A 26575-nucleotide genomic window follows, 5' to 3' on the forward strand; every position below is an offset into this window, starting at 1 on the left:
GTTTCAGACTGTTAGAAGCCTTGCAGATGTGAGTAGTATTTATATCAAAAATATCCATTTTTCCAATGTATTTACTTTTTGCCTAAGAATATATTGTTATAACCCTTTAGGAGGGAAGAAGTGCTTAGAACCTGTTGGAATGACAGTTTGCTTGTATTGAGTCTGACTGTTTCGAAGAACAATGGTCTCTTAGACCAAGTACAACAATGTTCAACTGTTTTTCTCCTGGTGGTGCAGAGAGGAGCACACAGTTGTGCTGTCTCTAGGCAGAGATGTCTCTGGAGATCTGTGGCAGCGTCTACATGAGGATGGTCTGATTGGTTCACACTGAGGCGCCTGAAACAGGGGTTTAGTTGTTTCATGGTTTTGGCAAGTTCCTCATGTCCAGTGGATTTTTTTTCCATGTCTTTAGATTTTAAGACCTATTTTCCTTAATAGTCTGTGAGAATCTGTTTCATAAGAAAGAAATGGAGATTTTTCTTGCATCTTTAAATACCAAAGAGAGCTTCGTCTTAGCCTTTTACGAGCCGCCTTGCGAGGGCAGAAGGTTCGGGCGAGAAGAGCGGGGGCGCGGACGTCAGCCTGCCCCCCGGTCGGCGCAGTGTCTCTGCGAGTTGTGGCCTGGGTGCACTTGAGGGTAAATGTGTTTCCTCACTGCTTGCTGAAGGCGCCTTCCGCTGTCGTCACTCGTCCTGCCGCCTCCTGAACCAGCCCCTGAGCACCCCCAGAGCTGAGACAGCTGGTCCCTGCCGTTCCTAAGCAGTGGTTCGAGACCCGTCGTGCTTTTTGACGCCCTCCATGGAGTGGCCGTGAGCTCCGCCTGGAGGAGGACGCCTTCTCCCAGAGCCTCGGGGGTCCTGACCAGACCCCACCCAGGGCATATGTGCAGAAACTCAGAACCGTTCTTTTCTAATAGAGGAAGGCCTGTGTCATTAGACACGGTCTTTTCTTTCGCTTATACCACAGGGTGCCCTGTGTGGTTTCTAGGTCTGCATTCCCATGACCTTAAGGTTCCTCCAGGCCCCTCCAGGCCTTTCCACGATGGGTGCCACCTGACCCTGCAGCACAGGTGGCGTGCACCCGCCCATCTCGCAGAACGGGGAGCTGCCATCCCTGCCCAGGCCCCAATTTTTGCTTTTGTTTCTGTTTCTCTGGTAAACTTGGGAGATCTTAATTTTATATAGCTTCGGGGATTTTCTCCGGAGAATTTAAATGTTGTATCAAATGAAAGAGTCAAGTCTGTGTTGCTAACATGGAATTTTAATTTTTCTTTACAGGTCAACTTTGTAGTGTGCCAACTCTTTGCCTTGCTAGCAGCTGTTTGGTTTCGAACTTATCTACGTTCCAGCAAAACCAGCTCTTTTATAAGACATGTCGTTGCTACCCTTTTGGGCCTTTATCTTGCACTTTTTTGCTTTGGATGGTAAGTAATTGTTTTGATTATATTTAATGAAGCCTTTGGACATCTTTGTGGTTGAGTGTGTACAAAGATACATGATATGGGTTTTGTTCCTACCTTTATATGTAAAGTTTTATATTTTTATTTTTAATAGAAAAAAAGTGTGGAGATTGGGCTCTGTCTCTTCAGTTTGGGCTCAGAGGGCACTTTGCTATTGTAGTGTACGAAATAGCACAGATGAAGGGAAAAGGCATACAGACTTTTCCTTCTGTCCTGACCGGTTCTCTTCACCGACTTTGACATCTCTTATGCCAAGACAGGTGGCTTTTAAGAGTCTGGTACAGCCCAGTGACAGAACTATTACCATTTTTAGATTCTGCTATTAGTAAAAAGAGGTTTTTGTTTGTGTTTGGTGGAGAACAATCCCTTATGACGGAAGCTCTTCTTTATGACCCTCTAGATGTTTGTGTCACCTTCGGTCAGCTCCCTGCCTACCCGCAGGGCTTCCCGACAAACCTTAGGTACAGAAACCCCCTCCTTCCTGTGTGCTACGGGTGGCTCGTTGGGGGACAGAAGTGAATCAGGAGAAGAACACACAATCTTGGCGAAGCCACAGAGACTCTCAGGGAAGGGCCTCTTCGTGATTGCTTCCGAGTTGTCCTTTTTAAGTGGGAGCTTCTGCGGCCTGCTCACTGACTGCCCTGTGAGCGCACTCACAGATGAGGCCTTGCGGGTTTGCTCTTCCGAAGACTCTTGTTTGAGATGAAAACTCCCCGAGCGGGGAGAACACACTGGCCGGACCTGTGCTTCCATTTCCTGTCATGGGGGATAGGCTCTGCGGGACCTTGGTACACCTCTGCGTTTGTGCGAGGACTTTTTTTGAGTCTTCTGAGGGCTGGACTATGGCTGGTATTTCTTAATCTAATTTTTGGCTCTGGCAATTGCAAATGTTTCCTAGAAACTAATGAAAAAAATCAATCAAGGATCATGTATTCAGCCTCTGCCCTATTGGCAGGTGGCCAGTCCCCTGATAGGCGCGGCCAGCAGGCAGTATCTGTCCTGAGGCTTGGAGCCCGTCTCTCAGTTCCCACATACGGGCTTTTCCGCTTCCCTGTGATGACAGCGGATTTGTGGCATCAAAGTTTTCTAGTTTTCTCAGATGATTCTACTTACATTTCTCATAAATCATGCCAGTGTGTGTGTGTGTGTGTGTGTGTGTATGTACATATATGTGCTTTTTTTATTATGAAACTTCTCAAAATTCAAACTTTTCAAATATACCCATTACCCAGCTTCAACAGTTTTGAAAATTCCACCTTTCTTATTTATTCCCCAACTTATTTTTCTGAATTAATTAGAATCATATCCCAGTCTACATATTTCACCCTTAAATGCTCCAGTATTTGAGAGATAGGTTTTATTTTTTACCTGTTTATTTATTTAAAAGTTTTGTTTTTTAAAATTCATTTGAGAGAGCGTGAGAGCACACAAGCAGGAGCAGGGAGAGGGAGAAGCAGGTTCTTTGTTGAGCAGGGAGGCCAGCAATGCAGGACTTGATCCCAAGATCCCGGGATCATGACTTGAGCTGAAGGCCGACGCTTAACCGACTGAGCCACCCAGGTGCCCTATTTTTTATTTTTTAATATCTTTTTAAAAGATTTATTTATTTGAGAGAGAGAGAATGTACACACGCATGTGCCCAGGGGAAGGAGCAGAGGGAGAGAGAGAGAGAGAGAGAGAATCCTCTGGCACACAGCCTGCTGAGCGGGGAGCCCGAGATGGGGCCTGATCCCAGGACTCTAAGCTCCAGGCCTGAGCCAACATCAAAGAGTTGGATATTTACCGAACTGAACCACCCAGGTGCCCCTAGGGGGCATATTTTAAAGAGGGGTTGGGGAAGGCTTGTATTTCAGAGTGGCCAAGTCCAGGGACACCATTCATGTAGTGGTCAGTATAAACACTAGAAAACGGAAATGTAAGTAGTGCCTTTTGGGGTTGGGCAGCAAGGAGCACTGTGAAGGTGAGCATTCTCTCTTTCCTTAGGGCTCTATACTGAGGAGGTGTTTTCTTGCCAAAAAAGCTTCTCGGATACCTTACACACAGTGCAGTGAGGAAGCTGACCTTATGTAATCCTTAGTATTTCAAATCATACGTGAGAACGAGGATTTTTCAAAATAGAGTTCTCTGGTCTTTTTTTTTTTTCCTCGAAGAAGAAACATTTTATATTCCTTTCTTTGGGAAGAGAATTTTTTTTTTTTTTTAACTGCTCTGTACCAGGTCTAAATAACTCTTTGCTGATTCGAATGTGTAGGGTAAGTAGAGGATCCTTTCAGTTTGCAGTTTAGGGCTTTGGTTTTTCAGGCTCGAGGGTAGTCATTTCTGCTATTGATTTTGACAATTTCCATTTTGGGAGACATGTTAGTACTCTCTAAGTAGAATTGATCATTTTACCTACTTCTCTTTGGTCTCGGATTTTTTTTCTTTTTTTAACAATCATTTGCAAGTTTGTTTTAACTGAGAATTTGTTTATACTTTGAGTTGTTGATTTAACTATCCCCGATCACCAAGAAGGCTAGTGGAGTGGCGCTTGGACTCCAGAGTCAGAACTGCACTCTGCTCTGGGCCCTGCGAGCTGCCAGCTCTCTTAAGTGACTGGTGACATGGAGCCCCAAGCCTTTTGGCTTCACCTTTCTCGTCTGCAAAAGGGGCTCAGTGATCATGGCAAGAGCTGAAAGGTGTCACCCTGCAGAGAGGAGCTTAGTGCCGGAGCCAGCTCACTGTGAGCCTGGACAGTCACCCCGGGCTAAGACCACAGTCGTGATTATCTGCTGTCGCTCCCGGAGTCCGGTGAGCACTCCGGATTGGAGACTTTCTGTTTGTCCAGTCTCTCTTCTAGTGTTTGTTGTGCAGGATTAATACTGTCATTGTGTGTCTTCACCTCCCGCCCGCAAGCTCTGCCCACAGAGACCGCGGCCCGTTGGCTCTTCATCCCTTGTGCCCAGGACGGCGGCCGCCAGCGAGCCCTCGCGTCCTGCTGGGATCCGCTGAGTGCAGCGGGGAGGGGTTTCTCACTCTTTTTGAAACTTGCGTTCTTTTTTGCTAAACATAAAATTTACACCTGTGTTTGGTGTGATTTGAAATTCAAAATAAGATGTGTCATCTAAAGAAACCCCGAAGTTTTGAGAGAAAGGCTCACTTTGTTCTCTCCACCCTGGGGCGGCTGGAGAGGCGTGAAGCCCCGGCGGTGGCCCCAGCCTGCTCTGCCCCTTCAAGAGTCAGCCGGCGGGTGACTGGCCCAGGGAGAAGCCACTGGCGTTCACCATCACCGTCAAGAAGCCACTTGAGTTCGCCCTGCTCACAGGGCATGTGACTTCAGGACTGAGTTTCTGCAACTCTAAAATGGTGAAGGTTAGAGGAAAGATGTTAGGGTACCTCCTGCCTTGAATGTCTACTTTACTAGTAATAGTTGGGTGCGTACTGTGCACACCCCAGGCCTCCCCCTGCACGGATCCTCTCTTCAGCCTGAACAATGTGTGGCTCCCCCGCATTCATGATGCTCCTTTTCCTAATGAGAGCACGCGGGGGGCTGCACGTGGGGGGAGGACGAAGAAAGGCCTTAGAGCCACGAATGAGCGGAAAAGCCGCTCGAGGCTTGTTGGGGAGGTCGATGATGCAGAGGCGAGCAGAGATCTGCTTCAGACGACAAACCCGAACGGCCACGGCGAGGGAGGCTGACACGACAGGAGGCAGGTGTGATGTCACCCCCACGCCCCCGTCCGACTGCCAGGCACATTGTCTGAGTGGGGAAGCCACGGGAGTCTGGAAGGAACCACGGCCCAGTCTGAGAAACAGAACTTGTCGCTTCTAGAGTTGTTGTATTTCCAAGGAAATCTAATCATACAAAAGGAAAAAAGTCCTCAAAAAAACCTATTTTTAAGACCAATATCTTTAATGAGTTCTACTCTCAATTTAAAAAGCCCTTAAAAGTATGTAGTGATCCTCTTTGTCATTTCCCCATTAGATCTGTTAGTGAGCCGTCCCTGCTGGCAGCAGGTAGGACGGGGATAGTTAATCAGACAAGTGTGTGTTTTGATCCTGGTTCTTCAGCTTCCTTCTGTTTCCGTTTATACTCGTATGTGCTTTTCTGCTTTCTTACGACTTCCTAGTGACAGTAGTATTCCAGCCAACATTGTTTTTGTGTGATATGTGTGTTTAGATGGAGGGGGAGACAGACAGACTGACTGACATCCTCTGTTCATTGGGTTCAGTAAGTTTCTTCTGTGGGCCTGCCTTGGAGCCTCCTTCTTACTGATAATATTTCTATGGAAAAATTTATTCAAAGGTTTAAGTAACTTTCCCACACTAGAGATGCCTGTTATCCTATAATGATTAGCTTAAAAAGTAATTTTAATCACAGGTTAAGATCTTTGTTTATATTTTAAATTGTGTACAGTGGTTTGAAATTTCTTTCATAAATTATTCACGCCATCAGAGGGGAAAGGGAGTTGAGGGTACAGGTCTGTGTGCCCAGGCATGCATGGTCTCAGGGATAGGTTGGATTGAGCTTAAAACCAGAAACCCTAATCATGTTAGCCTGAATTTTATGAAATGAAGGGATAAATTAGTTCTCTCATTTAAGGGTGGATTTCCACATTGGGATGTTAGAAAATTTGGTGTCACTGCAGCCAGAATGTTTTATAGATGGGTGACAGCAAGTGAAGAATTAGATCATTTGACTTGAGCCATCGTGCTTTCCGGATAAATCGATGTGGGTGTACCTAGCTTTCAGTCAGTGCTATTGTTTGGTACTTTTTGTTGCTTTGTGAGAAACAGTTTTAGGTATTTGGGAAAACAAGTAACTAGTGTTCTTCTCTCAGAAGTTTTCTGAAATCCAGATTTATTACTCCTTTTCCTCATAGTGTCCCAAGTTATGAAAAAAGCTGTAATCCCTGAGCCGCATAACCCCACAGCGCTTTCGTGTAGCCAGGAGACGGGGAATGCCAGGGTACTGAGTGTGCCTTTATGGGGCTTCCTTTCGTTTTTCTGGCTCTTCTGGGGCCTGTGATATGGGACTCCCTCTGAGGCACTCACAGAATTCTAGGCTGTGGAAGTCAGATTCCTTACTTTTTACCTGGACACGTTCTGTGTGATACGTAAGCACTTTGTAGTCTCAATGGTCTCATCGTGATGTCTGTGAATGGGTGCCTCTCTTCTAACAGCGCTCTTGCTTTTTATAGGTATGCCTTACATTTTCTTGTACAGAGTGGAATTTCCTACTGTATCATGATCATAATAGGAGTGGAGAACATGCACAAGTAAGTGTTGCTCTTTATTCCCGTATCAATATGTATTTCCCTGTAATAGAATTAGATCAAAATATAATTCTGTCACGTTAAACATTACTCCAAAGTGTGATAATTTTCTCAAGAAGAGCTGTCATACATTACTGAAAGCAGGCTTTCTCAGCCTTGGCACTGTTGACATCTTGGGCTGGATCATTCTTTCATGTGGGGGCTGTCCCGGGCACCGGAGGATGGTGAGTGGCATTCCTGGCCACCGCCCACTGGGTGCCAGTAGTGCCTCCACCCCCACTCCCTCTAAGTTGCGATAACCATGAACGTTTCCAGATATTTCCGAAGGTCCCTTGGGAGGCAAAACAGCAGCCACATTGTGTCTTCTTGTGTTTTCTGAATATAGCACGGTTCTTCTGAGTTCTCATGAAGCATCTGTTGAATGAATGAATGAGCAAATGGACGAATGATACTATGACTCGTGCCTGACAACAGTCCCTTTCCCGGTCATCTCCTGAAGCTCTTTATAGCCCTTAACTCCATCTCAGGGCTGCCCTAACAGTAGCCCTGTGTCCTCTTCCACCTGTGGCAGAATCCCAGACCGAGTTCTTGAACCTGAACATCTGTGCGGGCTTTAGGTGGATCTCGGTCCCCAGGGACAGTGGAATGGGCGCGAGGAGGGGCCAGGGAAGCAGAGAGGGTGGGAATGGAGGGCGGGTATAGACGGAGGAGAGGAAGGGGAGTAGGTGTTTTGGGCACCCTTCTGGAATTGGAAAGGCATTTTCCCTGGAGAAGGCAGCACAGCGTGGCTGTTCTCCGACGTTCGGCACAGAGCACGGACGGGCGTGGGAACCCAAGTGCCCTTCATGTCAGCTTTTTGTTTTCTGACTTTTCTGTGGGAAAACTCGTTTTGAGTTCTAAAAATTCTCAGACTTCTAGAACACAGCACAAAGGAACTTCCATTATTTAAATACAAAGAGCAGAAATGTGGGAAGGTTCAAATGGAAAGAGTAGAAAATCCCCTTAGCCTAGAGAAGTTAAGCTGAAGTATTTTCATTATAAGTTGGCAGATAACTTTCAACAAGACAGATGACCTCAGTAAAAAAGCGCCGAAGCTTTAGGTGTATTCCGTAAAATCGTGCCTGCCTACTGGGCTTGCAGGTGGTGCTAGGAAAGTCGTTTTAAACTTCCCGTTCCATCGCCTTGCCGCCCCGCCAATCTGAATGAACATTCTTGTGGGCCACAGTGTTGCCAGAAACTCCAAGGTAAAGGAGATGTGGCCCTCGCCTCTGACGGGCATGCTTGTGTTGGCGATCCTGACAGTCAGGCGTGCGGCAGTTGTTAGCTGACGCGGGGTCCAGCGATGGGGACGAGGACGTCTCTGTCTGACTGTCGAACCCCCAGCCACAGTGCTGAGTGTTAGCAGAGATGGATGTTCTCGGGGCCGGGGGAGCATAGGGAGGGAGCCACCAGCTGGGAAAGGAGTGAGGTCCTGGCTCTGTGTGTTCAGCCGTTTGCTCTACGGCCAGTGGAAAAAAGGAGTTGGGCACAGAGTGCTGAGATTGGGTGTTAAGTAGAAAGCATGCTGATGTGTGTTTTTAGGAATTGAGAAATACGGACACATCCTCTCCCCAGATGCCTCCTGTGCTGATGGTGACCCTGCGCAGCAGGCTGGGTCACGGGGAAGATCAGGCGCAGACTCTGCCCTCCGCCCGGCGGCCTTAGGGCTTGACTGGATGAGTAGAGGTTTACGGTCCTGGATGCCCGGGTTTGAATCCAGACTCTGCTGAATTCTCTTTAGCTTTGGGACCTCGGCCATGTCACTTGGCCTTTTGGGCCTAAACTGGATTAAACCAGTGACTCTGTCAAGGAGCCTGTGCCCACCCACTTCGTGCTGGGGGCGCCTGGGTAAGCGTTCGGCCAGAAGAAGAGGTGTTCGGATGCTACAGAGGTCATTCTTAGTTACGCGTATTTTGCTGTTTTTCCTGACGATGTCATGTCAGAGCTGGGCCACCTCCCTGGCCGCCGTGCACTGTAATTCATCGTTTCTTCTTCCCAGGACATGAACCCCTTGGCAGGGATCTTTTACTTACTTGTTAATCTCATGGTTGAGCATATAGATTATAGAAGCTCTCGGTAGGTGAGGTTAACTTTTCTGTTCTGAATGAGTATTTTGTGCCTTTTGTCTTTGAGGGTTTTTTTTTTTTTTTAATGTTTTTAGTTTGGTGTTTCCAAACATCCCGTTCATTCCTGCGATCGGCCTTGAGTGGCGTGCTTGATGGGCTGGCCTGCAGCTCTGCGGGTGTTTCTGGCTCACTACCTCCTTGTTCTTCCCCACCGAGCCGCAGCCGGCGGCTTGCAGTGGGGCTGGGGCAAGAAGAGGCAGATGTGGCTGACCTGGCCTTGATCTGCGTCCAGGAGGACCCCGAGGAGCAGGCAGCACAGGGTCACGTCCACTTGTCCGCCAGCTCTACCGAGACTCCTCCAGTCTGGATTCCGAGACAAGGATGGCATTAGGAGCTGCTGAGCTCTACTAGGAAGGAACGATGAGCTCGGAAATGCCATCTGGCAGGCAGAAGCCTCAAGTCACTTGAAAATTTGTCCGCATGAAGTTAATTAGCAGCGGGTAGTGGCTCAGCGGGAACTCTATGGGGAAAATCTTAACTTCACTGAGAACAATACCATGGTCCCGGGAGAGGGAGTAAAATGTGGCAGGAAGGAAACTGGACTCTTGGATTTTTTTCTTTTATGCTCTCTGCGGACCACGTTTGAAAGCCTCGTGGTGCTTGGGGATAAAGATGCGGGCCCTTTTGGTACGGTGCTGCCAGAAGTTGAAATTCAGCGGGAAAACCGTAATTCTAAAATTGATTTTTTATGTGAGCTTATTTTAACAATAGTTAATGCTTCCATAATTATTGTGTATCAGTCACTGTATAAAGCCCGTATAATAGCCTTTGGAGACAGTGTAGACTGGACCTCTGTGTGTCTGTCTCTAGCCAGGGCCCAAGCTTTAGCTTTTTACCTCTGCAGTAGGTTACTTCTGAGCATTAAGCATGATGATTATGAGAATGAGTCACTGAAAATGAAACATCCTAAATTGATTGAGAAAATGTGATGTGAGCCAACAGGGTCCCCAACAAAGGCAGAGGTGTTTATGTGTTTGTCATTCTTCCTTCAAACAGAGATGCGGTTATCTTTATCTGAAGAGACGCAGTAGCCTGTTGGCACACTGTGCTTGGGTTGGGGTCGAAGGTTTTTGAATATTCTCAGTTCTCACAGGGAGGAAAACCTGTTACTTGGTGATAGGTAATAGGATGTCTGGGTTCTGCTGCATTTCTGAAAAGTCTTGAGGACGTAGCATCATTCCATTAAATCCTGCACTCAGGAGAGGGGCCGATTCAGTTCCTTTATGCCATTCAGTCAATTATAGCATCTCTTTTAAGAGGTATTCGAAGTCTACACTTTATTTCTAATTGTGTGCTGGTTCTCTGTTAAGAGGGAGGGTTCAGTCATCCTTGAGCAAGTGAGGGAAGATTTTTGGTTCCCCTTTGTAGGATGAAGCCAGGGTTTTTATATGTGGGGGGGTTATATTAATGTAGGGATGTTAATAAGACTGACACACCTCCCTTGGTAAATAAAGGCATTACTTTGGGTGACACTGTTCATCTGAATGTATTAGAGTAAAGAGAAATTTGCACAGGTGACTTGTGTAACGAGGTTCTGCCTTGTCAGGTCTGCCTAAAAATGTCTGATTAATAGCTAATACTCCAAATTAATCACTTAAAAAAACAAAAGAGAGTTTTGGAGCTATTATCCAATTAAATGATAAATCCTTGTTTTGAAGATAATAATTCATATGTTATCAAAAATAACTGGATAGTTATGATAATTAAAAATAAGAATACCTTTCACTGGAAAAGTAGGGTTTATTTTCTGGTTTTCGGTACTTCTGGAAACTAATTTTACTTTTACATTAAGCCCATCATCCTTGCCAGAATGTTGAAAGGAAAATGAAAAACTCACATAACCATCTGTTAGGATGATGAGCAGAATCACTCAGTAATATGTCATAACATGTGCCACTTACAGAAAGTATGTGGTCCGGGTCGAAGTTTTGTGAGAATAAAAGCTTCGTGACTGTTTTCCTCGTTTTCTTAACCTTTGAGTAAGAAGTGAGGAGATGGTTTTGGAAAATCAGGGCTTGCTAACGGATGGAGGTAACTGTGGTGTGACCTTACAGTAATTCTGTTCACATATGTGAGTTGTGTCTTCACAGTGTTAGAAGCACTGTGATTTCAGAGAGAGCTGTTGGACTCTGACTTTGGCATTTGAATGATGGAGGGACATCTAGGTGCCAGTCCCTTTGTGGAGTGCTTTTTACGAATATCCCAATTAACTGTCCCAACAGGCCGGTTTGGGAGGTGTTCCTAACGTCCCAGAGGTTAGTTCACTTGAACACAGACACAGAACCAGTAATCATCAGGCCTGTGAAGTCTGTGAAATCCATGTATGTTGTTAGATTATTTACCAACAGTCCTTTATAGATTTGTTGTTGTTGTTGTTTTTGTAGTTGGAGAAACAAAAGATTTTCAACTGTTTACCGGACAGCATACAAAGGCTTGGGATCTTTTAAAAATGCTTTAACCTTTAAATACGTATCTGACAAAGAGTGATTTTAATCTCTAAAGCCTCTCCCATTCTTTAAACTTGTTCAGACTTTTGTAAGTGCTGTACTTCAGGTCGATGTTTACTAAAACACATAAAAAACGTAGATTCTAATATGCTGTTTTAATGTCAATTGATGAAAACTAGAATATTAAAATACTTTTAGATTAATTTGTCAGAGAAAAAAGTACTGCCCTCCTCCTACTTGTTGCTAGCTTACTGAATAATTCATATTGAGAGCAGTTCTGGAAAGACAGTCAGAAGGTAATGGAGGACCTACCAGAAAATCCAGAATGTGGCCCGGTGTCATGGCGAGAGGGGATGGCGGGGCGTGTTTCGCACCAAAAACCGAGCTTTTGCTTAAATTTAATGAAGACCAGAAAGAGATGGGGTTACACATCTTTTCCTGACCTAGAAATGAATCTTGTGGGTTTTACAGAGGATGTGCCTTTAGCATGACTTGTTGTGTGAAGAAGATGGAATCAGGATGGGCCAGACACTATTTGCCTTTCAGGGTTTTGGAAGATCTTGTATGGAACACCTTTGGTTGGAACAGTTTAATTTTAAAATTCCAGTGATTAGGAAGCTATCACTTAGATTACTTTACAAAGCTTTTTTCTTAAACATGAGAGCACTAAAATGTCTCAAAAACAGACTTCAAGGATTGAAAATAAAATCCAATGAAAGAGAAGGATAAAAATTAAGAAGCGAATAGGGTAAATTCCCTGAAGGACAACAGAACATTAATTATTCATAAATTACTGGTAATAGCTAAACTGCCATTAAGAGTTAATATTTATTAAATCCAAATTCTATGTCCAGTACACATTAAATGCGCAAGTGAATTCCCATGTAGTCTTCACGACCGCCCTGTGCCGGAAGCCTGTTCTCAGCTTCATGGTTGAGAGTCACGTGCCCGGCCAGGCCCCCACAGCCGGTGCTCAGCAGGCTCAGGGTCTGAAACCAAATCCGTCCAGTGCCAGAGCCCGTGCTCCCGGCCACTAACCTCAGCTGCACCAGCGTGAGGATTCTCTATGGGAAACAGTTGGTGTCCTACCCCTTTTATTTTGGGGTTATTTTCCTTCATCATTATCTGGTGTGCATGCAGATAACAGAAATGAATCTCAGTTTGACGACTGTATTGGGAAGCGAACCCTTGTAAATCTAATTTTTGGGTTAGTTTTTTTTTTTTTTTTTTAAGATTTCTTTATTTGAGAGAGAAGTGGGGGAGGGGCTCAGAGAATGAGGGAGAGAATCTCAGGCAGACTCTCTGCTGAGTGTAGAGTCGGATGTGGGTCTTGATCTCGTGACCCTGAGACCATGACCTGAGCCAAAACCAAGAGTTGGATGCTTAACCGACTGTGCCACCCAGGCGCCCCTCTGGGGTTGGTTTCTTACTTTTACCAGCACTTCACTTGATCACTTCTGTCATAAATCATTCTTCTTACCCCCAGTAGCTAACAGAACATACTTTTATCATCAGCATTTTTTTCTGTTCCAGTAATCCTCACCTCTTGGGAGTAAAGGGAGGTTACATCAGAATTTAGGGGAATGAGATCATGATTCTATGATTCTGATACGTCGGACCCCTCCACCTCCACCTCCACCAAGCAAAGAAACAAGCAGAGCACCGGCAGCATCGGGCGCGGGATGTCGTGTTCATGTCCGCTGCTGTGAGGTGGGCCTGCTCCCCCCACCCCGCACGGCTCTCCCAGCCTTGGGGCTTACCTGGCTGCTCTGTCCTTTGGCTCTCCCAGCCACCGTGGTCTGCCCTCCTCTAGATCATAGTTTGCAGAGTGCGCTCAGAGACTTCCGGGGGTCCCCGAGATCCTTCGAGGAGGTGGAAAGGTCCAAACTATTTCCATAATGACGTTTAGACATTATTCGCCTTTTTCCTTTTCATTCTGTCACGGGTAGACAACGGGCCTTTCTCCAGAGGCCGTGTGCTGGTGATCCTGCGTGGAGCGTTTGCGAGTTCCGCTGTCTTCTGTTGAGTCAGACGTTACGGAGACTTACCTAGGTGTAAAGCATTGCCACCCTTCTCATTAGTCTTTTTTAAAAAAAATAGAAAATATATTTTTCCTCAAAGTGTGGTTTATATTGGTATGTACTAGGTTTATCATTATTTTGGAATTACGTACTTTTAAAATCCTCAGTTTTATTCTAGTGTGGTACAGACCCGTGGCTCTTGTTTATGCGGGTGATGCTTCTCTGGTTTCCTCTAGAATTTTTAAGTGGGTATAGGATCCTGAGACCGAACACTGTGAGAGCAGCCACGTTAGCGCGCCCCGTGGCCCCGCAGGGCTTGCGCGGAGCGCTCACCCAGCCTCTGCCCTCGGAGCCGTCGGAGCGCCTCGCCAGCGTCCTTTGTGTTGTGCTCTCCCTGTCCCCGTGCCTGGTGCCGCTCTGCTTCTGAAATCTCTTAAGTTCTGGAGCCCTCAGGGAGCCCAGCCTTCTGTCCCTGTGTTGTCTGCTCCCTTGCTCCCCCGGGCTCCATCCACGACGGGTCGCGGACGGTCGTGGATCCACGTCATGTCCTCCTGACCTCGCGTTCTCTGTGTTTCCACCTTTCTCACAGCCTCTTCATCGTGCCACACACCACCAGGCAAACGTCCAGTCTGGGCTGGACACAGGTCTTCAGGGTCCTCGGGCAGCCATGTGTTTGAGACAGAGCCACACAGGGCGACTACGGACACCTGATTTCTTTATTTCACCTAAGGCTTGGTGTCCTTGCGAGGTACTCTAATGGAGGTTTTTTATTTTTGTTTCCCATTCTTCTCAAAGATGACTCAGTGACCTTTAAGTCCATTCACCTTATCTCTACGTTCTCACACCTGGCAGACAGTGTAAGTTCATAATTTGAAGTTATGGGGTAGAAAAGAAGATACTCCTCGGAGATCATCCTTGGAGACGCAGGGTAAGGTGGTGGAAGGAGTAGCAGAAGGGAGGAAGCGGAGGGGACGGACCCCGGCATGGAGGGGATGTGAGCCGGCTGTCTGCAGGTGGTCCTTCCCAGACAGGGAAGAGTGCCACCCACCCCGTCCTGTTCCTTTCCACACCCGGTCCATGTGGGAGAACCAGACACATCTGGGGCCTCCGCTCTCTGTCCGCACTGACGCTCTCTCTGCATCGTCTTCCAGCTGAGCAGCCAAGGCGGGCGCAGGAATGAATCCTCACTGCTCCCAGGTTCCCTCCATGTCTAGCCGTCATTAGGGACTCCTTGTGCTTCGGTTTCCTCTTGGGTTGTTTTGAAGTTCTCAGACATCTGTAAGGCCTTTAAAACAGCACCTGCTATGTAGTGAGCCCCCGTTAGCTGCTGCTCTTCTCCACCCCCCCACCCCCCCGCCATGTCTCCCGTCTGCTGCTGCTCGGCAGTGGGACACCTGGACACGCACGGGAGTCTGCCGGCCACCCGGCCTCCCTGTCCCCTTGTCGGGCCTCTGCTCTGCTGCCCCAACCATCTTTTTTTTTTTTTTTTTAAGATTTTATTTATTTGACAGAGAGGGAACGCAAGCAGGGGGAGCAGGAGAGGGAGAAGCAGGCTTCCCGCAGAGCAGGGAGCCGGATGTGGGCCTCGATCCCAGGACCCTGGGACCATGACCCGAGCCGAAGGCAGCCGCCTAATGACTGAGCCACCCAGGCGCCCCCAACCATCTTTTAAAATGTCTGCCTGACTGTGGCTCTTCTGCTTGGACCGTGCCCGGCTCCCTTGGCTCGGCAGCTTGGCAGCGCCTTTGTGCCTTTGCCCTGCCTTCCTTTCCTCTCTTGGTTACAGCTCTTGCTCCTTGGCTCTGACGGGCCCAGTCATAATGGGCTGTTTGTCGTCCTGAACACACACTCTGCTGTTTCACGCTTGGTGCCTTTGTGTTTGCGGGGAGCCCCCTACCCCGACGTGCATTCCTGTGGGTCCCGCAGGGTGTGACCTCTGGACTGGAGCCCTTCCCCTTCCAGCCTTGCTGCTAACAGCAGTCACCCTCACCTCGCACGGCCCCTGTATGGCACATGTTGTGGCGTGCTAGACATATCTGGTCGCAGGCGGGACCGTGCTGTGGCCAAGACCCCAGCTAGAGAGCCATTCTGCCCTGTCCCGCGCACCTGCTTGGTAGCTTGGTCACAATGAGTTACTTAGCTTCTCTCTCTCTCTCTCTCTCTCTCTCTCTTTTTTTTTTAAGACCTATTTATTTCAGAGAGCGTGAGCCCAAGATGGGGAAGGGGAAGAGGGGGATTCTATCGAGCAGATTCTGCACTGAGCGGGGAGCCCAGCATGGGCTCGATCCCAGGATCCTGACATCATGACCTGAGCTGAATTTGAGAGTCTGACACCGAACCAGCTGCACCACCCAGCTGTCCCTGTGTCACTGAGCCTCTCTAGCCTCAGTTTCCTCACTTGTACGTTAGGATTAATAATAATTCCTACCTCGTAGAACTGTAGTAAAGATGAGGTATCCTGGGTTTCATTAGACATAAGACGCCAGGGCGAGTGAGACGTGCCGTTATTTCACCTCCCCCTGTGGAGGGTTACCTGCCGTCAGCTGGGGGAATGTCTTGATTTCAGACGTGCTGAAGTGCGAAAGCACATGAGTTTGAGATTCAGCGAGACAGTCCGCAGAACCGCAGGATGGTGCAGGCTGGGGGCCCCGCGTGCGTCACTGGTACGTGCTCGCCTCCCTTGCTGGACTTGGAACCTGAGAGGAGAGGGACTAAGCTGGATTCGATTTTGTGTCCTCAGAATCTGGCTGGATAGCATTAGTGATTGCAGTGTGTATCTGAACATCTGAATGCTCCCGAAGGTCGGGAGCCGACCGTTTTCCCAGACCTACAGCGGACGGCGCATTGAAGTATGTTCCCTTTCTTCCAGGTTCCAGTTTCTGAGAAGGTCTGACCGGTTCAGCTTTTGCTCAGCTCTGGGGCGTCTTCTTCCTATTCCCACTTCTTAGATATTTGATATTATGAGACAAAATATGGATCTGGAAAATTGTAATTGATGGTCTTTCTTTTGCTTTTAAGAACTTTGAAGAATTAATTGAACACTTCTCTCCCCCCACCAGGTTTCCTCCTATAAATTTTTTCACTCTGAAGTTTAAGAGAAGAAAGATGAGGGGTGCCTGGGTGGCTCATTCGTTAAGTGTCCGCCTTTGGCTCAGGTTGTGATCCCAGGGTCCTGGGATCGAGCCCCGCATTGGGCTCCCTGCTTGCAGGAAGCCTGCTTCTCCCTCTCCCCCTGCTTGTGTTCCCTCTCTGGCTGTCTCTCTCCCTCTCTGCTGAATAAATAAAATCTTAAAAAAAGAGAGAAAGAAAGAAAGAGGAGTGGTCTCTGTGTGGGTAGGGAGGGAGGTCAGGGCCCTGTATTAAAATGCAGCCCCTGAGGGATGGGGAGGGACAGGTTCCTAATCTTCTGCTTGGTAGGGGCCCAAGACCTTTGAATTGGGGACTGGTAGGGGTGTTGTGAAGCCTTTTCCAAACATTCTTTTTTTTTTCAGAGTCCTGGTTTCAGTAGCAATGAGAACAGGCTGAAATCTAGATGTGGTTTTTTGTGGATAATTGTCTTTCCCAGTTGCTCCCAAGATTCTGTCATTACATTGCCAGATGTAGTTCTTGATGTTATTAAAAGCTTTAAGTTTATGCAAATTGATTGACTTAGTGGGAGAGGCTGAGGTGGGGGACTACTAATCAGATGATATTTTGAACTAGAATTCGAAGGTTTTAAATGTCGATGTAAACTATAAAAGTCTATATTTTTAAAGATTAAATGATCTTGTTTAATGCCAACAGCTAAAACTGAATTTTATTTGTACATTTGAGTCGACTTTGAGAACAATTATGTGACTTCATTATGTTACTGAACCAGGTGTGGAAGCAAAAGTTGGATTTTTTTTTTAAGCTGAACAATAGCGGGCAGTTTGGTTCCTTTCAGGCATCTGTAAACAAAGTGAGAACAGGAAAGAATGGAGTGACTTCATCTGTCAGTGTCACGGTTTGTGTCTGGTCTGGTAAATGCAGCTCAGCTCTTCATTTTTTCTGTGAACAAGGTTTCATAAAAGAACACATGAACTCTCTCATGGCTTTTATTATATTTGTAACTCACTGCGGTGTCTTTGTTCCGGCTGAGAGAACACCTGGTCAGAAAGGCAGGGTAGATCACTGAGCAAGCCCAGGCTTCCCAGGGACAGTGGCGTTTTCTGAAGGAACATAAGATTACCTGCCAGTCTCTCGGAAGGAATCAAGAGTGTGTTCTGGTCACCAAACCGCAGATTCCGTATGCAGGGAGAAGCCTTAAAGTGGGGATCCTGCTGAGGTGGTCACTCGACCTTACAGAGGACAGAGAAGAGGAAAAAGAAGAGTGGGAACCCGTGTTGTTCTTACCTGAGGATACCTCCACTCCTCACTCGTTGGCAGAGGAATCCTGTGAGTGAAGGTCTGGCCATGGACATAGCAGCTTTGATACCAGAAACAGCTGATTTGGTTTGGAGGACAGAAGACTCACGCAGGGGCGAACAGAGAAGGCATTCAGCCCCGCTCTCCTGCAGATATGGGCCATACACCGAATCGGGAGATACTGGGAGACAGAGACCATAAGCAGACTTGAGAATATCTCCGTGCAACCCTGGCTGCCTGGAGACTGCATCCAGGCACAGGGGAGGCCTGAGAGAGCCTAGGGGAGAGTACGGGGCTGGGACAGACCTAACAGGTGCCGGACTGTGAACGAGTTCTCTAACCCACATGTAGATAATACAGGCAGGCCTTACTGGGCGACAGTATTTGAACACAAGCTTGGACCACTGAGCTCTGCAGATGCGGGTGATCCCTAGAGTGAGACTGAAAAATAAAATCCAAGTGTTTAAAAAACTGAGCAGAGACATCAGCTGCTACATACCACAGGTGAGAAAGAGTGAGCAGATTACGTCCGAGCTAAAAAACAAAAACAGCACAACAATGTTCAAGGAAAAAAAAAATCAAAATTGAGTTACTTTATTATTCAGTACATCCAGATTTAAACAAAAAACTTGGACAAACATGGAAAAGGCAGTCAGTTGAAACTGCCTCTACATAGATCCAGATGTGGAATTTACCAGAGACTTCAGGGCGGCTGTTACAAATACGTTCGAAGAAATCAAAGAAGATATGATGACCATGAGTCAACAAATAGGGAATAGCACTAAAGAAACAGGAACTGTTCATCAGAACCAAATGGAGTCCTAGAGTTGAATAGCTAATAACCGAAATGAAAAACATACTAGATGTGCTACCTAGTGATTGGTGAAGCAAAGAAAGAATCTGTAAACTCAGAGGTAGATCAGTAGATAGCAGCTGGTGAGTAGCAGAGATGTAAAACACACTGAAGAAAACCAAACGCCCCCAAGTCTTACAGGGCAGTGTCACCCAGACCAGCATGTGCGTGGTCAGTGCTTCCAAAGGAGAGTAGAAACAGGAGGAGCATTTGAAGAAATAACATCCATATCCATCAGTATTCCAAACTTGATGAGAAACATGAATCTGCCGACCGGAGAAGCTCAGCGAGCCCCAAGTAGGAGAAACAAGCAGATCTTCACTAAGATACATTGTAGTTGCGCTGTTGAAAGACGGTGAGAACAAGGGCATCTGGAAAGCAGCTCGTTGTCTACAAGGGAACAGTACAGTTCTTACCGGAAACAGTGGAGGCCAGAGGAAGTGGAATGACGTATTCTAAATGATTCTAAATGCCAAAAGAAAAAATGTTCAACTGCAAGTCCTATAGCCAGCAAAGTTATCCTTCAAAAATGGCAGTGAAATAAAGACCTTCCTGGATACACAAAGACCTGCCTTACGAGAAATTCTAAATGAAGTTGTTTGAGTTGAAAGGTAGCATAACAGATGGTAACTGGAATCCACAGGAAGAAACGGAGAGCTCCAGAAATGGTACATGTGGGCAGTGAATATAAAAGATGGTGTACATGTATATTTTCTTAGTTTATCTAAAGGGATGTTTGAAGCAATTATTAGACCACTGTGTTATTAGGGTTATACATAGATTCCATGTATGTGACAATAGTAGTATAAAGGACAAGGGAGGAATTGAAGCTGTACTGGAGCAAACTTGCTATATTTTATCAGAATCAAGATAAGATACATACTGTAATTCCTTGAATAATCATGAAAATAACTAAAAAATGTATAGTGAAAAAAATCAACATAGGAATTAAAACAGTATGCTACCAGACATTGTTTAATACAAACTGAGGCAATAAAAGAGGAACAAAAGAAACCCGGGACATTCCTGAATCAAACAGCAAAATGGAGGCTATGAATCTAACCACATCAGTAATTACACTAAAAGTGAACCAAAAGGCAGACTGGATCCTAAAAAAAAAAAAAGAAAGACCTAATCATATGCTATCTGCAACACATTCTTTAGAAGAAAAGATACCAACAGTTTGAAAGTAAGAACGGATAAGATAATCTTGCAAGTGCTGGGATAGTTGTTGAAGAACACTGCCCAGCTAATAAATGAGTTTGGCAAAGTTGCAGAGATACAAGATCGGGAGACACAATTATATTACTTATATTCCAAATAGTCCAAAAATGAAAGCACAAAAACAGTTCCGTTCATAGTAGCATCAAAAGGATAAAATACTTTGGAATACATTTAAGAAGAGATCTGCAACTGCACTTGAAAACTGTAAGACATCTCTGTGAGAAGTTAAAGGAGATTAAATGGGGCCGCCGGGTGGGTGCCGTCAGAAGAGCACGCGACTCTTGATCATGGAGTCGTGAGTTCAAACCCCACATTGGGTTTAGAGCTTATTAAAAAAAAAAATGGAGAGATATTTCATATTCATGGGTTGGAAGGCTTATATTGTTAAGATGACAGTTCTCTCCAAACTGATCTACAGATTTAATGTAATCTCTCACAAAAATTTAAAAAGAAGTCAGCAGGCTGATCATACAATGTATATGAAAATACAAAGGACCTTGAATAACAAAAAAATTTTTTGAAAAAGAACAACAAATTCAGTTGTACATTGTGGTAGAACCACAGTGTATATGTGTATAAAGAAGTTGTATAATATATAACGGTATAAAGAAGTTGTGATAATAGGGCGCCTGGGTGGCTCAGTGGGTTAAGCCGCTGCCTTCGGCTCAGGTCATGATCTCAGGGTCCTGGGATCGAGTCCCGCATCGGGCTCTCTGCTCAGCAGGGAGCCTGCTCTCTCTCTGCCTGCCTCTCTGCCTGCTTGTGATCTCTGTCTGTCAAATAAATAAATAAATAAATAAATCTTTAAAAAAAAAAAAAAAAAGAAGTTGTGATAATAGTGTAAGGACGGGCATGTATCTCACTGAAACAAAACCGAGTCTAGAAACAAACCTTTATTTTTTATTTTATTTTTTATTTTTTTGAAGATTTTATTTATTTATTTGACAGACAGAAATCACAAGTAGGCAGAGAGGCAGGCAGAGAGAGAGGAGGGGAGCAGGCCCCCTGCTGAGCAGAGAGCCAGATGTGGGGCTCGATCCCAGGACCCTAGGATCATGACCTGATCATAACCCACTGAGCCACCCAGGCCCCCCAAACCTTTATTTTTTTATAGTCAGTTGGTTTTCAACAAAAGTGCTGTGGCCATTCATTTGGGAAGAACGGTCTTTTCTGTAGATGGTGCAGGAACAGTTGAATATGTGAAGAAGTAAAAGGAGACCTTTACCTCACACCATACACAAAAAGCCACTCAGAATGTATCATAGACCTAAACGTAGCACCTAAAACTATAAAACTTGAGAAGAAAATGTAGGAGTACTTTATGACTTTGTTAGGCAAATTCTTAGATATGATCCTCAAAGAATGACCCCCACAAAAAACTAATGGTACTTCATCAAAATGAAAACGTTTTTCTCTTCAAAGACACTTTTAAAACAATAAAAAGTCAAGCCATTAAGAGATAGTATTTGTAACACATATATGTGATTGAGGACTTGATCCATAATATATAAAAAGCCTTTACAACTCAATACTAAGACAACCCAATTTAAAAGTCGGGAGTATGGGCTCTAGTCAGTAAGTACTCGAATATCCGAGTACCTGCTTTGTGCCGCAGTCTGTTCCAGACAAAGACTGATGCTGAGCCTGCTGCCCTGGAGTTACTGGTATGTGGGGGGAGGCGGAGTGGCGGGTCAACAGATGCAGAAGAGCGAAGTTATTTCAGAGAGAGATGCATGAAGTAACATGGATGCTGTTGGGGACAGTTGACACGCGTGAGCCAGCAGTTCACAGAACCGGAGGGAGAGCCTGGGAGCCGCGGGGAGAGGCCTGAGCCCGCCTCTTGGGAGTGTGTGTTGGAGTCAGAGACCGAGAGCGGCCCAGGCTTGCAGGTGCCTGGTGCACAAGGTCACTTTTTATGAGGCGAACTCAGAGAGGCAGGCTGGGCCACACTGTAGTTGTGAGTACGGTGGGAACCCACCAGCGAATTTTGAGCAGAAGGATGTACCTTGTCGGACTACGGCTCCAGCTGCTGGTGGCTGGCGTTCCAGGGAACGTGTAGCAGAAGCTTCCAGAGGGACGGGGAGACCAGACCAGACATGTTGGTGGCTTCGGACCTGGAAGTTACTGTGGAGACAGAGGCGGACATGCTGGGGTGGACCGTAGGGGCAGGAGTAATGACTGGATAGAGGATTGGCTGTGGGACAAGACGAAAAGGGAGGAATCGGCTTCTGGAGGCTCGGCGGCAGGCTGGGCGGGTGCTGTGTGTGAGGTGGAGAAGCACCGGGCTGGCTGCCGGCCCAGCTCAGCCGGGGGGCTTGGTTAGACGCTCAGGGCAGTGAGCACTGGCAGGCAGACGGGCAGTCAGTGATCACGGTGAAAGCTTTTCAAGGCTTGGAATTAGATGAAATCTTCCAAGGAGGAAACTCTCAAAAAGAGAAGGTTGGAGGCCTTGTTTGGGTGACTTTTCTCAAGTCCCAGCCAGAAGAGGTCAAGCCAGCATTCCAACCTGGGTCATTCTGAACTCCGGAATCAACTTATGTGTTTTCTTGAGACACCCTCATTTAAAAACTTGGCCATTTCTTCTCAGTTTCTATAGGCAGAAAAAGCTCTAAGATGCTGGAGTTCAGGGCACCTGAGCGGCTCAGTTTTGCTAAGTGTCTCTTTTCAGCTCACGTCATGACAGAGACTGGGATCGAGTCCCACATAGGGCTCCCTTCTTTTCCCTCTCCCTCTGCCCCTCCTCCTGCTTCTGCTTGCTTGCTCTTTTTCTCTCTGTCAAGTAAATAAATACAATCTAAAAAAAAAAAAAAAAAACCAAAAAACCCCAAAAACTCAAAACCGTTGGAGTTCTTTTTACTTTTCCTTGGAAATCCTTCACACTCTCTTTCACATTCTCTCCCGTAGTCAGGGACGTCTTTCCTTGGGCTGTGTAACCGTCCTGTGACTTCCAGACTTCCTTTTTCCTACAACCCATCATATACATTGATTAGTCTTTATTATTCTCCACATAACTATTTCATCCTACTACTTCTTTGCTCAAAAACCTTGGAATGCGTACAGGAGAATACCCCAAATACTCACATTCAAGACATCCATGCCCTTCAGAATACTTGGAACCTTACTTTACCAACTAAGCTTATATTCTGTTGTTTCTCCCAGTTTTTGCTAGATGGGTGTCGTTCCGCCTACGGTGTGGTGTCCTGACTCTTGGCTCAACACAACTTCCCTCAACTGGGAAGCACCATCTTCTCTGTCATTCTGGTTCTGTGTTTGGGGCCTACATAGACATTGTCATCCCGGGAGGAGCCTTCCAGTCCTTTTCTGGCCTGGGGGGATCTTTCACACTAATTCTGTTGTGCTCTGTATTCATCTTCTCAGTATCATTACTCACACGCTCATGTCCCACCCAACAAAACTGAAGAGAAAGTCTTCTCTTCCTTAAGCTCCTCAAGGAGCTCAGTGTCGTGGAGGCTATGGACAGCTAAGAAACCAGTTTTTACGAAGTGTGGTAAAGCTTTTCTAAAAGGAGCCCGGTGGGTATACTAAGGCAGAAGTGACTGGTGTTCACAGCTAATCCCACGAAACCCAGCCCTGTTTCTCACGATGCGCTCTCACACATTGTGACAACATCCCTGACTTGATGGCAGGTTCTTGAACTGGAGGACTTGTATCTTTCTGTTCCTCTATGAAAGGCAAGTGTATGGAGTCAAAATGACGTCTTCAGGAGCCAACTCTAGGAAAAGATAAAACATGTGATCTTTAAATGTGAAGAAAGGCTGTTCTGTATCTTTAAAGAGCGCGTGTTTATAAACATGGTAATAGTGGAAGGAGCTTTCGAACTTGGTTCTTAGACCCATGGCTAGGTAGTTGATCACCTGTAGGTTATTTAGAGATAAATTCAACTGTTATTTAGGGGTGCCTGGGTGGCTCGGTGGGTTAAAGCCTCTGCCTTTGGCTCAGGTCATGATCTCAGGGTCCTGGGATCCAGCCCGCATTGGACTCTCTGCTCAGCAGGGAACCTGCCTCCTCTCTCTCTCTGCCTGCCTCTCTGCCTCGTTGTGATCTCTGTCTGTCAAATAAATTTTTAAAAAATCTTAAAAAAAAATAAACTTATTTATTTATTTAGGATTTTATTTATTTATTTGTCAGAAAGAAAGCACAAGCAGGGGGAATGGCAGAGGCAGAGGGAGAAGCAGGCTCCTTGCTGAGGAAGGACACTCCCCCCCGCCCCCCGAACGATGCAGGACTTGATCCCGTGACTCTGGGGTAATGACCTGAGCCACCCAGGTGTCCCTAAACTGTTAATTGTAATACTTCAGCAGAAACATCTCAAAATGTGTTATTGAGTGCAAGTAAAAAAAAGAGAGAGAGAGAGACCAGTTTCACATTTATTAAAAGTCCTTTAAATGTATAGCTGGATTATTAGAATAGATAATATGGGAAATTATCAAAAAGATTTTAGAAACCCGACATTCTGATAATGGTCTTAAGACGAAATTTTGCGACTGCCAGTAGTTTGTACAAATTAGACACATGCGTTTCCCTGAAGCTCCACTGAAGTGGTAGGAAGCTGTCCGAGGTGTCAAGTCCAAGACAGAGGTGTCAGGACAGCTGAAGCCCCAGGTGTACACAGAGGACAGTGCTGTCGAGGGGCCTGCCTGTCCTGCCCATCCGGGGATCGTTCCCGGAGAGCGGCTCTGTGGGCCTGCACCCAGCTCCGCTGCGGCGAGCATGTCGTTCCCCTAAACTCTGAAACTCTGTGCACATATGACGTTCTTATAAATAGGGACGAAGGAGGAGGTGAGCCCCCTTCGGGATGTTGACTTAACTTTCAGAAACTGTTGCATAGAAAAACAATTCTGCATGTCTCCTTCCACAGAAAAACCGCCACATGAAAACAGACTCAATTAATCATAATGTTTTTAAGTAGAAAATGTGGATAATTTTTAAGCAGTGATCTTTCCAAGTCTCTGCTCCTATAAATTATTTATTGAGTACTTTTCAGTCTGCATTTCCCATTAGTGCCATCTTTAGAGTTAAATCTAATGCATCACCAATATTTAATTTTTAGTTCTTAGCTTATGTTTATTGCTGAGATAAAAAAAATAAAAAGGCTAGCTAGATTGGGTGAATTGTTATTTAATTTGAAATTGTATTTTCTATAAGTGGAAATGTGTTAAATGTGGCTAGAAATTTGGGGGTCAATTTTGAGAGAAATGGATTTGATCTGTGGGCTTGGAGAATTACTTACTTACAGGTGTCTGTTTAAACGGAGTGGAGTCTCTCTTCAAAATTGCCCAATAACCCATGGGCTTCAGGATCATATGGTACCAGCAGAGGTGAGGTTTGGAGATATCAGTTTGAATAAAATTAATCCTTAACTTAAAGGCTTTTGTGACCCACTGGCAGTTTTTTTTTTTCCCAAAGATTTTATTTATTTATCAGAGAGAGAGAGAGAGAGAGCGAGCGAGCACAGGCAGACAGAGAGGCAGGCAGAGGGAGAGGGAGAAGCAGGCTCCCTGCCGAGCAAGGAACCCGATGTGGGACTCGATCCCAGGACGCTGGGATCATGACCTGAGCTGAAGGCAGCTGCTTAACCAACTGAGCCACCCAGGAGTCCCTCCCCACTGGCAGTTTTAACCTGAGTTTGCTTCTGTCAACATCGCGTTTCCAGCCAGCAGTGCCAAGGAGACAGAGGGAGAGGACCCGACTAGATCAGGGATGGTTTAGCAGCAAGCAATTTGTACAAGAACAAACTGATATTTAAAGTGACATGGAGCCCTAGCTCACCAAATTAATTAATGCGAAAACAGCACCAGTGGAAAATCATGACCGACTAGAGACAACACTGGTGGTGACAAACTTGTCCTTCCCCTGATCCCTGGAATTTCTGTGATCTGCCTGTGCGCACGTGTGATGGGTGCTTTGAGTGAAGATGGAATGGGAGAGCTAGGCTGTGGGGATGGGAATCACAAAGATACATCCAAAGTGACTTAAGTTTTTTTGGGCTAAGCAAGGGCATGAGAGATGGAGCTGTTTACCAGGACGGAGAAAACCATGGAGAAAGCGAGAAAGCGGTTTCGGTGGGATCAGGACTTCTGCTTGGAACATGTCAAGTTCCAGATGCTTACTAGCTAGGCAACACCTAGTGATGTTAAGTAGCTTGCTAGTTGTTTGAGTTTGTTTGATTAGTAGGTGTAACTAGGCTGGAGCTTGAGACCCTGGAAACTGTCAGTATACAGACATATGTGAAATCACGTGGTGGGGAGACATCTTCATGGAAATCAGTGTCACTGGGGAAGAAAACCAAACCGGAGCCTCAGGATGAGGAGAAATACACAAAGGAGACCATATACAATGTGTTTGTTTCCAAAATATAAACTATCAACTTTAGATATAATTTACCTAAAACAAAATAAACCACCAGTTCAGTTCAATTCCAGTGTAATTAACATGGGACAAATGCATAAACCGTGTAACCACTGTGCAGATCAAGATAGAGAACATTTTTACTCCTGCCCCGAAGTTCCTTCCTTTCCCTGTGTAATCAGTCCAGCTCTGTCTCCAGCAGCCAGTGATCTGCTTTCTGTCACTAGAGATTAGTTTTGCCTGTTTTAGAATTTTGTATAAATGGAACTCTACAGTATGTCATCTTTTGCGTTTGCCACCCGCCCCCCATTTTTTAAAAACTCCGCTAATGTTTTAAAATTTGTCCATGAGTGTTTATCAACAGACTGTTCCTTTGCTGCTGGGTGGTTTTCCCAGAAA

The 26575-nt window shown here is 45.9% G+C and overlaps 1 protein-coding gene across 3 annotated transcripts in view; it reads left to right on the forward strand.

The window, feature by feature from the left end:
* MBOAT2 (membrane bound O-acyltransferase domain containing 2) overlaps nt 1-26575 on the forward strand; it is a 120545-nt gene that overhangs the window by 50052 nt on the left and 43918 nt on the right. For 2 of the 3 annotated variants that reach the window (XM_044262111.1, XM_044262112.1), the window contains exons 2-3: nt 1278-1423; nt 6637-6714. The exons of the other annotated variant lie outside the window; for it this stretch is intronic. In XM_044262111.1, coding sequence (XP_044118046.1) covers nt 1278-1423; nt 6637-6714 — 224 coding nt within the window. The remainder of the gene's footprint in view (nt 1-1277; nt 1424-6636; nt 6715-26575) is intronic. 3 annotated transcript variants of the gene reach the window in all.

Source organism: Neovison vison, chromosome 8 (genome assembly GCF_020171115.1).
Source record: "Neovison vison isolate M4711 chromosome 8, ASM_NN_V1, whole genome shotgun sequence".
Classification (NCBI taxonomy): Eukaryota; Metazoa; Chordata; class Mammalia; order Carnivora; family Mustelidae; genus Neogale; species Neogale vison.